General features: G+C 45.9%; 2 protein-coding genes across 7 annotated transcripts in view; both read right to left on the bottom strand.

Moving 5' to 3' along the window:
* Nucleotides 1-72, bottom strand: part of LOC126984755 (cytochrome P450 2L1-like) — a 30,358-nt gene extending 30,286 nt beyond the window's left edge. For all 3 annotated transcript variants that reach the window (XM_050838823.1, XM_050838821.1, XM_050838815.1), the window contains exon 1: nt 1-72. This exon is cut by the window's left edge and continues 57 nt beyond it. In XM_050838823.1, the coding sequence (XP_050694780.1) occupies nt 1-70 (70 nt within the window). In that variant the 5' untranslated portion in view covers nt 71-72.
* LOC126984741 (cytochrome P450 2L1-like) overlaps nt 1-2,114 on the bottom strand; it is a 70,460-nt gene extending 68,346 nt beyond the window's left edge. For 2 of the 4 annotated variants that reach the window (XM_050838797.1, XM_050838788.1), the window contains exon 1: nt 384-2,111. The gene's annotated coding sequence lies outside the window, so the exon portion shown is untranslated. Of the gene's footprint in view, nt 1-374 lie in introns of all 4 variants that reach the window. The other 2 variants (XM_050838771.1, XM_050838778.1) reach the window with 2 other exon arrangements.
* Nucleotides 2,115-15,423: the final 13,309 nt, after the last annotated feature.

Consider the following 15,423-nt stretch of genomic DNA (forward strand, 5'->3'; position numbering starts at 1 on the left):
ACAGCGTTAGCAGGAGGGTGTACAGCCAGCCCCCCAGCAGCCCCGTGGCCGAGCCTTGCACCCCGATCATGTCTGTAGAAACAAGGCTTTCAACAACAGGTGAACGCATCATATGTGCCTAGCGAGACTTGCTTTTGATATTGTGCTGTCGCTGAACTGTACTCATTGCACTGCCTTGGATTTACTGACAGTTTCTCTCTCTCTCTCTCTCTCTCTCTCTCTCTCTCTCTCTCTCTCTCTCTCTCTCTCTCTCTCTCTCTCTCTCTCCTGCTTACGTTTTATTTCAAGACATGCAAACATAACCTTAAAATGCACTTATGTTTTATGGATGACGATAGGAAGTGTCCGAAAAGACGAGTGAGACCAAGACCAACCTGACTCACCTCACCAGTTGTACAGCCTAGGAAGCTCAAGCGAGAAGTGATGCAGGCAAGGAGTGGGGAGTTATAATTATTTGGCTGTGGCGTGGAAGGTCAAAGGGGGGAGGAGAAGAGGGTGTTCATGGTGCCCGTGAACATAAAACCTCTTTCCCCAGTTTTATATTTTTATTGAGCGCGCGCGCTTGTGTGTGTGTGTGTGTGTGTGTGTGTGTGTGTGTGTGTGTGTGTAATAATAATAATAGACGGTTTATTAAATGATAGCAGCTGTAAAGCTGAAAATATACACGTTACAAATACACTTTTGAAATGTACAGTCGGCTATAGAGAGTAGTGTCACATTGTCTAGTAAGTTTCGTTCAGAAAGCGACATGAAAATTATTACATCCTATCGAAATCGTACTGTTGTGGTGATCGGTGGTGCACTCTCCATAATTTTAAGATAGATATTTATCAAAAGTGCCCGCTTGATAAATATTTTTTCTTAAGGCTCTGTCGCTACATTTTGACACGAGCTTTTAGTTTTTTAACTTAAAAAAATAAATCCCTGACAGCCGAGATCTTGTTCTTTATTAAAAAATTTATACGTAATAATAGGCTATAAACGTTCACATGATGGGGCCGTCGACCGCGGGCTTTTCCGCGCTCGCACTCAACTCACACACACACACACACACACATACACACACACACACGTATTTATACTTAGATATTACGTAATCTTCACGGAGAAATGATTTTAGATTTTTGATGATCTGAATTGTCTTTGAGGCTTTATAGTGACGGGAATTAAGGCTGCGAGCTAAACAGACCCTCAAGCCTATTTGCTGTTTGATGGTAAGGAGCATTAGTCACTGCCTGCCTCTGTGAAGGACAGCATTGCACACGGTATTTTCAAAGTTTAATAAGAAAAAGTGTTTCAGACTGTTCGTGATGTTTTACCTCGTCGTCATCATCATCATCATGTAGAAGACATTCATTATCGCATTTCTAAATTGAATTCATGTAATCTGGTATATTTCTAACTACATTATATTATAATATAATATAATATTATACAATATTATAATTTCACGGTCACACACACACTGTACACACTGATATGCGTCACTAACATCACCAGTGAATGCGCCACTGTGGTATAGTTGCCAGATACCGCCACCAGGCTAAACATTCTGAAAACCGTGACACTACTCTCTATCGTCGACTGTACAATAGGAAAGGGATATGGGGGTCTGGGGTGGTGGGGGGGAGGTGAGGTGGTGGAATGCAGTGCGCTGGCGCAGTAGGAGGCGGTGTGGTTTTTCGGATGACGGGTCAGGTGTAAGCCCAAGGTCAACCCCAGGTCAAAAAGGGTCAGGGGTGCAGGTAGAGGCGGTGTCGGCCGTCACTCAGCTTATGGGCTTAGGGATGACCTGCTCTTCTATCCAGCCGGTGTAACAAGATAGGAAGAGGTGGACCGCGCGGCAGTAGGCGTGGGAACATCTATATCGTCTGCACTGCCTTGTATGTTGAGCGGCGTGCTGATTGCCCCAACCATGAGTCCACTGCACTGCACCTGAACCGAATTCTCCCAGCACCATGATGGTCGGGCTGGTGTACCTGGGGGCATCTGGGGCACCTGGGGCGTCGGTTGGATGGTAAGGCCGCGTCGACGTCACACCGGCCATTTCTACTCTTCAGTGTCTTCACGGCACCACAAACGCACTGCACTCACTGTCTGTCACCATGATGTCACAAAAGTTTCTTACGGTGTTGGGTTTTGATGAAAAGGGAGAGGGGGATGGAGGGGAAGGGGGGAGGACAACAGGCTGGCCCCTGGCTGCTCCTTTCGGAGCGCCGTGACCCACGTCTGGCCTCGGTCAGGTCTGGGCCACAAGTGTGTCTGTGTGTGTGTGTGTGTGTGTGTGTGTGTGTGTGTGTGTCGTCTTTTCTTGACAAAAATACGCTCAGTTCTTTCAGAGAATACAATTGTGGACTTTCACAAAACATTTTAACACATTTTTCTTAATTTACATTTTTTCTATTTTTTTCTTACTCTGTTCGAGTATTATTGAAGCAAAGAACTCTTTCAATCAATATGTCCTATCATATATATATATATATATATATATATATATATATATATATATATATATATATATATATATATATATATATATATATATATATATATATATATATATATATATATATATATATATATATATATATATATATATATATATATATATATATATATGTGTGTGTGTGTGTGTGTGTGTGTGTGTGTGTGTGTGTGTGTGTGTGTGTGTGTGTGTGTATTGTTATAAAAAACGGTAAATGATATATTTAACTATTTATTTATTTAAATATTTATATATTTACTGCTACTACTACTACTACTACTGCTACTACTGCTACCACTACTACTACTACTGCTACTACTACTACTACTACTACTACTGCTACTACTACTACTACTACTGCTACTTCTGCTACTATTACTACTGCTACTACTGCTACTACTACTACTACTACTACGGGCCTCCATCTATTAGAGTTGCGTTGTGAGCTGTATATTCTCTCATATCCTTTCACAAAGCAATTCATTGGCCCCACCTCGCCAATGACTGTGGCCGACAACCATCTTTATTTAATATTACAAACTTTACTAAACATTTTATTTTTAAGCTAACAGAGCTTGTGGTTGATACGACTATCAACCACCGTCGCCTCAAAGTCCAGGTCAGCAATGCGGGTGGTTTTGGGTGCAGGTGACCTGGTTCCTCTCAGGCAGACCAAGGCTGACCTCAGGAGGGAGGACAGCCTGCATCTCATCCAGGCGACCACACTGCTTCTTGGCTGTTATTTCTTATCAGCCAGTGTTTCGGCGAGTCTTGCGTAGAAGCTTTGCGCCCTTGGTCCCATCCCTCCTGCCGTCGTGAATACTACCGGGGTGAAGGAGCCCTGGTCCACATTCTGTATTCTTTCTTCATATGCTCTGTTCTTCTCTTGTTCGTTTCTTCTGTGGGCTGCATCAAGGGTCAGGTCTCTGTGGCAATGGGCCATGGGATCAAAGATCCTTATGTCAAAATATGCCCTTTGTCCACGAGTCCAAAACCCTCTGGCGCTAACATCCACTCGTGCTTCGTTCGAAACATTAGCGGTGCGTCTGGCGAGGTGTTCGCCTTGCAGAGGGAGCAGCATGGGTTCCACAGTCACGTCGTGGCAGACTTCTTTCAGCATCTGAGCTGTTACGTCTCTTACTTCATCATATCTCATGCAGACGAAACCTCCTCTCTTGCATGTCATGGCATGATTTTGGTTGAAGGGTGAGCCACAGTTACGCATGTTTGGGAGCCCATCCACTGGCCAGCCATACCTGAGGGCAAGGGCATCAGTAAATTCTTTTTTGTTTAAGTTGAAGCCTTTTGCCCTGATAGGTAGTGTGGTTAGCCAGTTTGAAGCGCCCACTTCCTGTGCAATATCTGTCCTCCTCCTTGTGTCTTCCGGGAGTTCTCTCATTAGGTCACTCAGAGTGTCTCTCTGTTTTCCTTCTCTGTTTATGGAGATTTCATTCCTTAGTGACCTAATATCTTGAGGGTTGTCTTCTCCCCTTTCATTTTGATTGGTAATATATCCGGTCAAGGAGGCTGTGATTCGGATTGAGTTCCCGAATTCAGACTCAGCAAGATTTTGTGGGTTGGTGATGCCGAGCCCACCCATTCTTGGCGGCAACTCCAGCAATCTTCTCTCCTGGTCACTGGGACATCTCCCATTTGCTATCGCCGGTATGAAGGTGTTTCTGATAGCATCTTCCAGAGGTTTTAGTAACGGAGCAACATCAGGAACTGTCCTCATGAGGTAGTTCCATTTATGCTTGACACCGTACGTAAATGCTGCGTAGGCTGCCTGCGGTTCTGTTTTGGCGATCTCGCTCAGTCTCTGCAGTTCGGACTCCCAGCGCTTTACAGCCGTTTTCACATATTCGGTTCAGTATTCATCTTTTCCAATGGCTGCCCCGAGGTGTCTTTCTCCAGTCACTGACAGTTTCACGTTACTGCCCTGGAATGCTGTTTTGGCCCGATCGTATGCCTCTGGTTTTACAATCACCACAGACTTCGTGGCGTTGGGATGGTACCCTATTTTAGGGCCGTGTTCATTGACGAGGTCCCACCATTTCCTGAGGTCTGCAGACTTTCCTACCCCGGTGAGGTCATCCGCATACGCCACCTGTTTGACGTTGGTGTTTTCATGGCGGATGATGTCCTGCAGCTTCATCATTCCCAGGGCAAACATTGCCATGGCCACTGGGTCCCCCTGGGTGGTGCCCTCTGAGGATTGTATGGCCACCGGGTCTCCAAGTCGTTGGTCATTATAACTGCTGATGAACAGTCTGGCAGGTTCCTTGTATGTATTTTCAATATATTGGGCGAATATAGGGCACTTGATTTTGCTGTTGTGCAGTGCTATTTCCCTATTGATGTTGTTGAACGCATTTGCAGCGTCCACCATCAGCACCGCCTCGCATTCTGGGTCTTCGAACATTTTCCTGACGGCGTGAATGGCAGCTTCACACCCAGCCTGCTGACCCGCACACACTTGGAGGTTTCCCACCGCCTTCCTCACGTCGTCCTTCACCACCTCCATGACAGCCTTGCCTATGATCCTCCTGAGCACCTCCCCCATCCCGATTGGGCGACAGCCTGGTTTTTTATCCAGCGGGATGAGCCGGCAGGCCATCAAAGGCTCGAGGTGTTGGCAATTCTCTGACGCCAATTTTCTTGCTAGGGCGGCTATTGCGTCGCGAAGATCCACAGCTGGATTACCAAAGATGTTCTTACTGAGGAGGTGTTTCCACCCCTTGGCATCCAAGCCTGATGGTCCAGCCGCTCCCTGCGTGTGAAGGGCGTGCTTCCAGATCACGTCACCGCTGATATGGTCGAAGACAACTCGATGCGGTGGGGTGTAGTCCCCAAGGAACTTCATTTCTGGGTGTGCAGGTCTAGCATCTGGATGCTTGTCCTTAAGGATCTGGGGTGTCTCTTCCGTCATGGGAAGGACTCCCGCTGCCTCATCTTCTATTGACAGTGATCTAGTTGCCATGGCCACTTTGCCTTGTCTCATCTTGTCAGCAAAGTTTCTAGCCCTGTCGTTACTGTCCTTCTTGCGAATGTTACGTCTGCCTAGTCTCTCCTGTAGTGTTTTAGCCTCGTCAAGTAGCTTCCGGACGTCCCCTTTCCTCCACAGCTCCATTCTTCTTTGTACCGCCTTCACGTCCTCAGATTGTTTCGACTTTCTTGTGAGTCCGTTGGCATATGAGGTGCGGTAGTATGGCCAGAATCTTTAAAACGTAGGGGGCGATTTGCGTGGAGTTGTTGTACGCTCTAATGAGGTAGGTTTTCTCCTCTACTGCTGCTACTACTACTACTGCTACTACTGCTACTACTACTACTACTACTGCTACTACTACTACTACTACTACTACTACTACTACTACTACTACTACTACTACTACTACTACTACTACGTACTACTGCTACTACTACTACTACTACTTCTACTGCTACGTACTACTACTACTACTACTACTACTACTACTACTTTTTTTTTTTTACACGGGCCTCCATCTATTAGACTCACTTGGTACCTGATGCGGAGAAGCTTGCAGTGTTGCTATGCCTTCCCCAAGAGGCCGCGAAGGTCACGCCGGGTCGGGCCACCTCGCAAAGTTCACCATCGGCGGGATCGGCAGCCCTGATAATGATAATAAAAAATAGTGATGGTAATAGTAATTATAATAATATACTACTACTACTACTACTACTACTACTACTACTACTACTAATAATAATAATAATAATAATAATAATAATAATAATAATAACAATAATAATGATGGTGATAAAAAAATAATATAATATCTTTAATTTTTAGTAGATTAAAAATAACAATGATAATATAGGAGGAGGTGGAGGAGTAGAAAAAAAGAGGAAGAGGAGGAAAAAAAGAAAAAGGAGGAGGAACAGGAATAGGAACAGGAAGAGAAGGAGGAGAGGGAAATGGAATTGGGGGAGGAGGACGACGCGAATATAAAACACATTAAAAATAGAATGAAATTTAGAGTCATTATTTCCCCTGATAATAACGTCCGTCCATCGACTGTATATATTAAGAATGCAATAGTCTGAAACGCTGGTGAAAAAGAAGAAAATTATCACTTCAAATCAAAATGAAAACTGAGTCATTAATATATATTCCTATTTATTCAGTATATATCGTTTACGAAACCTGTTTATTATAAAGATTCTTTGGGTAAAATCGCCATAAATTTCACCTCAAAATATATTTACCTCAAGCACACTTCATTATCTCTCTATCGTTGAATCAACAAAGTTTGTCTGAAGAAGCGTGTGAATAGAATATATAATAGAATAGGATATATTTATTTGTTCAGACTCTTACAGAGTATGGAGCACAGCTCTTAAGAAATGTAATAAAACAACCTCAACAAGCCCTTAATAAACTTTGCTAAACTCGTTAACAATTCTATATTTTTCCTCTGCATTAAATCAACAAACTTAAAATGATTTGGGAGTATTATGTAATATTCCGGTATATACATATTTCTTAACTGAACAATCTCTTGATTCTGACACTAATAAAACATGAAATTCATCCCCAATTTGTCTATCATTACATTTAGTGCAATACCGCTCTTCCCTACTTATTTGGCTATGGTTACCTGTAATTATTGGCAGTTGATTGTTTCCAGTGCGTAGTTTGGTTATATAAAGTCGATCACATTTATTAAGCTTGACTAGGTACTCCTCCATCCCATAAATCTCTTTGTACAGTGTGTGTGCGGCTTGCCATACCGAGAGTAACTGGGGGGAATGTATTAGTGTGTGTGTGTGTGTGTGTGTGTGTGTGTGTGTGTGTGTGTGTGTGTGTGTGTGTGTGTGTCACGTGATCACAAGGAAGAAGTAAACTATATGGTTTTGTACGTGTGTGTACAAAAAAAGTGTGTACATGTTTGTGTGCACTTATGTGTGCTCATGTATGTACATGTGTAAATGCATGCGTGTACATCTGTGTATAGTGTGTGTACATCTGTATACATTAGTGTATACATGTTAGTGTGTGTACATGTATGTACGTATATGTATAACTGCATGTGTGTGCATGTGTGCGTACGTGTGTGTATATTTTGTGTACATGTGTGTGTACACTTGTGTGCATGCTTGTGTGCACTTGTGTGTGTACATGTGTGGTGTACATGTTTAAGTACATGTTTGTAATACATGTGTGCGTACATTGTGTGTACAGTGTGTGTAAATGCCTGTGTACATGTGTGCGTTTATTTTTGTTTGTACATGCGTGCGTACAGTATGTGTAGCGTTATTATTTTTAGGTACGGTAACATGTCAGACATTTTTCAACTACGGTACGGAATTACCATAGCTGGGCGTTATCGCGATAAGTTATCGCGATACTTTATCGCTGATAACAAAATCGGGTTATCGGCCATCCGCTACTTATTTAAATATATATCGGTATCTTCGTTACTTTTGTAACCAAACTGGCGATAATCGCTACTTTTTTCCGACTCAGAAAAAAAACGTTGTCTCCTCCCTACACGTGGCCCGGGCGCCCGGTGTTGTATGAAAAAACTTCGGGGTATGAAATATCTTCGGTGAAGATATTTCATACTTTGATCATCACCATTAAAACACTAGGTTATTTTTTTTTTATGTAAGACTCAAAAATCAATATATCAAAAAGAAAAATCATTTAACTTTGCCCCCCAAAATTATTATTCACCGCCTCAAATTTGATATTCCATATTCGTTTGTGAGCATGCCATGGTATTGAAGGCACCCGGTGTTGTGTTATTTGGTGTCCCATCGTCAAATGTTGGCGCTTTTGTTTACAAATACTGGTCTCTCGTGAACTACGCATGTTCAGACCAGTAAGTGTAGCCCTGTAGAGTCTCACAAAGCTTTTTAACACATTAAGACCTACAGTACCACCATCCTCGCTGTTTCTAAAACGGCACTCTGTACATATAAATACAACTCGCACAGAGTGTCGTTCTAGAAACAGCGGGGATGGTGGAAGTGGTACTGTATGTCTGATTCAGTCTTCCAGCAACTCTTAATTATGGTTAAAAAGCTTTGTAAGACTGTACAGGTCTACGCTTTCTGGTTTGAGCATGCACAGTTCACGAGAGACCAGTGTTTATAAACAAAAAAACGGTTCAGGCATTTCTAGTATTACCGTCCATAGGTACGTGTCAACTTGTGGTTTTCAGGTTTTGTAAGTTTTCTAAAATACAAGCAATGAAAATTTGAATTCATCTATGTTTTTTATTGGAAATAATATTCTATCATTTTCGCCTATAGGACTTATCGCTATCGGAATTGTGGATTAATATCGGGTATCGGTTATCGGTTATCGCCTATATTTGTGTTTCCAGTAAACGAATATCGGTTATCGCCGATAAGGTTTTCCATTATCAGTTATCGGTTATCGGGAATAAGGTTTTCTGTTATCGTGCCCAGCTATGGGAATTACGGTACGGTAGTATTTTAGGGTTCGAATTAGAAGAATATTTCCGTAACGTACCTTACAATATGCCCTGTGGGCTTTTGTTTTCCACGGCCCATGATGGGTCCGGGGCACGTAGGAGTGGACTATCTCTGTGGGCGTCTGACAACACACAGCCTAGTAGGCGCCTACACTGGCAGACGCGCCCGCGGCCGTTCTGTTGGCGGGCGTCTTGTGTGTCCGCCTATATTGCCTTACATTTGCAGAGCCTATGCAAGAGCGCAGCAAGAGGTAAAGACTGCACGATAAAGTTTAATTAGTATGGTGGATTAGTGGAGTTTAGTGTTGTTGGCTGAATATCAAGAAAATTTTTACTATAGACGTACACAGCCGCGTAAACATCACTATTGTTGTGCTGGAAGCTTCCCCCGGCGACCATAGGCCTCTAGAAGGCTCCGGGAGGAACGAGCAGGGGGGCGGGGAACAAGGCGAGCCGACCGCGCCCCGCGGGGCGCGGCCAGACGCCAGGCGGGAAGTGCTGCCAACTCGCATATATTTTTGCTACATGTTCTTGTATGATCTAAAATATACTGTAACATTCTAGACTGTACTGTTCTGGATATATATAGGAGAAGAGGGCGAGAGAGAGTCAGTCCCAGTCATAGTAATCTAGTGGTAAGTGAAGAGTCAGAGTGAAGTGTACTACTAAGGAAGAATATTAAACTACAGAAGCTGTGCAAAGTGTTTACATATCTCCCTCCCACGGAGTCTCCTGACGGTGACACGGAACCCAAGTAACACGTCTGGCATAACATTGGCTTCAGGAGTGTAGCCATTTGTTTTTCGCCATGGAGACTCGTTCCCAAGCTGCCCAGAGGGACGACATGTTGACTGAACTTTTGGAAGCCTTGAGACTACAGGGGGAGAAACAAGAAAGAGCACAGCAACAACAAGAAAGAGCACAGCAACAACAAGAAAGAGCACTCCAGGAACTCAAAGAACAACAAGAAAAAACACTTCAAGAACTCAAAGAACAACAAGAAAGAGCACAGCAACAACAAGAAGGAACACTCCAAGAACTCAAAGAACAGCTAGAAGATCGCTTCACAGGATTACAGCTACAGCTAAAAGCAGTACAAGATGGAAGTGAATCAGTGCGAAGAGAAATGACTGATGTGACCACGAACTTGGGACAACGCCTGATAGAAGTGGAGAAAAAACACACAAATCTTCAACAAGAGATGGAGGTGGTACGAGAGACGACACACAAAGAAATATTAGAAGTGCAGGGAAAGGTGAACCGTACAGAACAGGCAGTTTGTGATGTAAGTGACAGAGTGAAGGCCCTCGAAGACTGCTTGGCTGGAAACGGACAGCCAGTGCCTGCAGGGGCTAGTTGTACCCAAGATGCTTCTCCTACGCAAGTCCGGGGTAGTTTGAGCCCTGCTTCGCCTGAGTTTATCCCCGCAAGAAGTTTCGCCAGCCCCATGAGTCTGCTGGGTTCGCCTGTTAGAAAGAAGCCTCAGGAGTTTGATGGCAAGGTCTCCTGGGAGGCTTACCGCGCTCAGTTTGAGCTGTTGGCAGCCCGGAACGGATGGGATGACCAAGAGTGCGCGGTACAGCTGGCCACTAGCCTGAAAGGGGCGGCGCTGGAGGTCCTTGCTCAGCTCGATAATGCAACAAAGGGCAGCTACAGCGGGCTGGCACAGGCGCTGGAGCAACGATATGGGACCAAGCACCAGAACGAGCTCTTCAGGGTTAGGTTCAGAACCCGCAACAGGAGGCGCGGCGAGTCTCTTCAGGAACTCGCTCAGGACCTTGAGAGCATGGCGCACAAGGCATACCCAGGTGCCACCCCTAACCTGCTGACGGTTTTGCTGCGTGATCAATTCATCGATGCCCTGGACAGCCCTCAGCTGAAGATACAAGTGAAGCAAGCTAAGCCAACATCAATGCAGAAAGCTCTGGCACGTGCCATGGAGTTTGAGTCCTTTGTTAGGTCTAGTTGGTCAAATTTCAGGGACGACTCGACTTCTGGCTTTAGGGCACGAAAGGGCGCTGTCAGCAACACAGACAGGTTCCAAGGAACGTGCTGGTACTGCGAGAAGGTTGGGCACAAGGAGAACGAATGCTATAAGAGGAAGGAGGAATATGAAGGTGGCGCTAGGAAGAAGCCCAGGGAAGGACCCAAGTGCTGGAGCTGTGGAGAAAAGGGCACTGGAAGAATGAGTGTCGGAAAAATGTGCCCCCGGCGAGGAACCACCACTCGGGCGAGGTAAGAAGGAGAACTGGTTCACGGGGCAACGACCAGTCTGTCCTGTACATGCCCCGAAGATATCAATGTGCAGGAGAACCACCACGACGGGCTGCCAAGTGGAACAGACAGCGGAGGTGCCATGGGAAGACTTGGGAAAACTGCAGCGGGAGGACCGAGATCTGAGACCTATTATGGAGTGGCTGAGTCAGTCGTCAACGCGACCTGGGTGGGAAGTAATCTCGAGAGAAAGCCCTACCACCAAGAATTACTGGACTCAGTGGGACACTCTTCGGATAGACGACGGGATGTTGCAGCGACGCTGGGTCTCTCATGATGGTCTTGACCACTACTGGTCCACGGTGCTACCTATGAAGTCCCGGGAAGGCGTCCTGAAAGAAATGCACGACAGCATCACCAGCGGAACCTTGGGGTAAAGAAGACACTGAGTCGCCTGCGCCAAAGGTTCTACTGGGTTGGCATGAGGAAGGACGTGGAAGAATGGTGTCACGCGTGTGAGGTGTGCTGTGCAAAGAAGGGCCCCAAGAAGCGTCACCGTGCCCCATTGCAACTATACCAGGTTGGAGCCCCCATGGAACGGGTGGCAGTGGATATAGCAGGACCCTTGCCTCTGACGACGAACGGAAATAGGTACATCTGCGTCACAATGGATTACTTCACCAAGTGGCCGGAAGCCTACGCCATCCCTGACCAGGAAGCCACTACCATCGCCAAGGTTTTGGTGGAGGAGTTCTTCTGTCGCTTTGGTGTGCCTAACGAGCTCCATTCCGACCAGGGAAGGAATTTTGAGTCAACAGTCCTTGCTGAGTGCTGCAAGCTTCTGGGTATCAAGAAGACCCGGACCACCCCTCTGCACCCACAGTCAGATGGAATGGTGGAGAGGTTTGATTGGACGTTGGGCCAGGAGTTGGCCAAGCAGTGCAACAATGATCAGTCTTCATGGGATCAGAGGCTGCCTGCGCTTCTCATGGCCTACAGGTCTGCCGCCCACGAGACTATGGGGTATTCACCGGCAAAGCTGATGTTTGGACGTGAGCTGCGATTGCCGGTGGACCTACTGACAGGAAGGCCTCCTGGGGAAAGCCTTCCAAGGGACGCCTCCGGTTTTGCCCGTCAGCTAGAGGAACGGCTGGAGGAGGTGCACCATCAAGTCCGTGGTGCCTTGAAGTTCTCCGGGGAGGCCATGAAGCGCGGTTACAATATGAGGGCAAGCCACGTTGACTTCAAGGAAGGAGACCATATCTGGCTTTACAACCCGCAGAGGAAGAAAGGACAGTCTCCGAAGTTACAGAGCCCCTGGGAAGGCCCTTACACTGTGCTAGAACGCCTCTCCGACGTGACTTACTGAATCCGGAGAACGGAAAGGACCAAGCCGAAAGTTGTCCACGTCAACCGCCTATGGAGGTACCACAGTCCGGGAAACTACACTTGGAACAACTACAGACACCCAGCAGCCGACGAAAACGCAAGGGGCGTCCAGGACCGAGAGGAGGTCGACGACGACGTAGGCCTTCTGGACCTTTCAGTCGAGGGAGATAACCTCCCGGCTTCGGCAGATGTTACAGGGACACCCCAAGAAGCGAACGACGACGAGGCGCACCAGGAGACAGACGCGCAGGAGGCAACGAACAGAAGACAGAGACAACGCAGGCGTCCACAGCGATACGACGATTATTATGTTTTTGATTAATTCTCTTATGTTTGTACATAGTTAAGTGTGTGATCGGGACGATCACAATTAAGAGGGGGGGGTAGTGTTGTGCTGGAAGCTTCCCCCGGCGACCATAGGCCTCTAGAAGGCTCCGGGAGGAACGAGCAGGGGGGCGGGGAACAAGGCGAGCCGTCCGCGCCCCGCGGGGCGCGGCCAGACGCCAGGCGGGAAGTGTTGCCAACTCGCATATATTTTTGCTACATGTTCTTGTATGATCTAAAATATACTGTAACATTCTAGACTGTACTGTTCTGGATATATATAGGAGAAGAGGGCGAGAGAGAGTCAGTCCCAGTCATAGTAAGCTAGTGGTAAGTGAAGAGTCAAAGTGAAGTGTACTACTAAGGAAGAATATTAAACTACAGAAGCTGTGCAAAGTGTTTACATATCTCCCTTCCACGGAGTCTCCTGACGGCGACACGGAACCCAAGTAACACGTCCGGCATAACACTATGATAATAAGCAATTGAACCTTTCTCTGGACTCCCGAATGTCCTGGTATAATTTCTTAAGCGTTTTGGGGGACTGGTTAGGCCATGGGACAACGGCCCCAGCGGTAGGCTACAGGGTGCTTGTGACTGTCGTTGTTGTCAAGATCTGTCCCTAGAGCAGGGACTTCAGCAGGAAGGTGTAGGTGGGCGGCGATGTATATTTGGTTTTGATATTGCTACCCATTACTCTTGTCTTCTCTTGTATAGAAAGAACTGAAGAAAATGGACATGAATGAGACTCTGATAATCTTGTGACCATTCTATGTATTCCAGAAACTTATAGACTTATTGTATCTGTAGAGTGTGGTGGTGTACTAGTCAGGGGTGTATTAACGAACGAACTAATTAGAACATGGCTTAGGGTCTCGCGCCTAGAAATAAAATTAAAGATATGCATTTTCAGCAGACTCAAGGACTTGAACTTTCATACATTAGGCCTAGATGAGTAGATTAAGTGCTCCAATAATGTCTGTCTGATTACATGTAAATTTATCTACATGGGGAAGCGGTGGCTGAATGGATAGGGTGACGGCGCCGCGTTCGGGACGACGCGAGTCCAATCCCCGACCGGTGCCACCAAGCTGGGATTTTTCAGCCGCCGCCGAGTGGCTTAAAACTACCCACATGCTGTCCAGAAGACCACCTATCAACCCGGACTAGATTCTAGAATTAAAGATAAGCTCCGGGAGGGCAGCATGAGCCAATGCAAGATGGCGCCACTATAAACACTCGCCTGCGCCAGAACCGGCTGGGCCGACCATCAGGCCCCACCGGGAAGAAGCCTTGGACCGACCATCAGGATCAACCGGGAAGAAGCCTACCGGTGCAATAGGCCACGACGTAAAAAAAAAGAAAAAAAGTCAGGAGTAATGCCCTGAAGGCCTACGCTCTTAGTTCGGCAATGGTGGTACCTAGGTTGCTGCACATCATACTTTTTTTTTACAGTAAGGGAGGCAGCTCAAAGGAAAAATAAAGAATAGGAAAAACCCGCCGGCGTTGCTCTCAGTGAATTGAAATATCTACTATAGACAAAAAGTGGATAACATGTACTTCTCTTCAGCCCTCTAGTAAAATAATATTATGACTGAAATAAGAGAAAATATTCGATATAAAGTATTTGTTATATTGATAGACACGATAATAAAACTGACTCCCTTCTCCTTTCATCATATATTTTTCATTGCCAAAAATATGAACATGATAAAAAAAGTACAAACTATTCCTCAGCTTTGTACTGAGAAGTAAATAACTTTCAAGATCCTCATGAGTTAAAAGAGAAACAAACATAAAACAAAAAAAGTTAGAAAATGGCTACATAGAGTATTGTCAGGCTCAACTCGAGTCGTGTGTGTGTGTTCATTCACAAACCCAATACATGAATAAAGGAAAATAATGACAAGATGCAAAAAAGGGGGAAATGGCAATGAGCAAACGCCTTCCAGAAAGAGAGAAAAAAAAATGAAGGGAAAAAATGAAGGGAAAGGACAACAAAAGGCAGAGCCCCGAGGACCCAAGAACCCGCCTGGCCTCGCTGCGGTAATTCTGGGGGCGAACACGCAATCTAACTCAGGTGTGATGGGCTCATTAAGGGCAGGTGCTGGTGAGGCTCCGAGGAAGGGAAAGAAAAAAAGCATAGCATATCGCCACTAGTTTCTTACCCCCTTTCTCTCTCTCTCTCTCTCTCTCTCTCTCTCTCTCTCTCTCTCTCTCTCTCTCTCTCTCTCTCTCTCTCTCTCTCTCTCTCTCTCTCTCTCTCTCTCTCTCTCTCTCTCTCTCTCTCTCTCTCTCTCTCTCTCTTCAGTACCGCCCTTCACTGCTCCCTTTCTCCACCCATTCACGTTAAACATCTTGAAGCAGACTTCCCATTCTCCTCTTCCTGACAAGGTGAAAAAAAGAGGAGGGGGAAGAGGATAAGTGCCATAAAACGACCCTTGACCCTCATTCTGGCTCGAAGTGGGAATCTCTGAACGAACCCCATTGTGTAGGTTGAGTTCTAACCTCTCGGCAGGTCCCAAGTGAGCTAAAGGAAGGGATGGG

This window comes from Eriocheir sinensis, chromosome 5 (genome assembly GCF_024679095.1).
Source record: "Eriocheir sinensis breed Jianghai 21 chromosome 5, ASM2467909v1, whole genome shotgun sequence".
In the NCBI taxonomy this organism is placed as follows: domain Eukaryota; kingdom Metazoa; phylum Arthropoda; class Malacostraca; order Decapoda; family Varunidae; genus Eriocheir; species Eriocheir sinensis.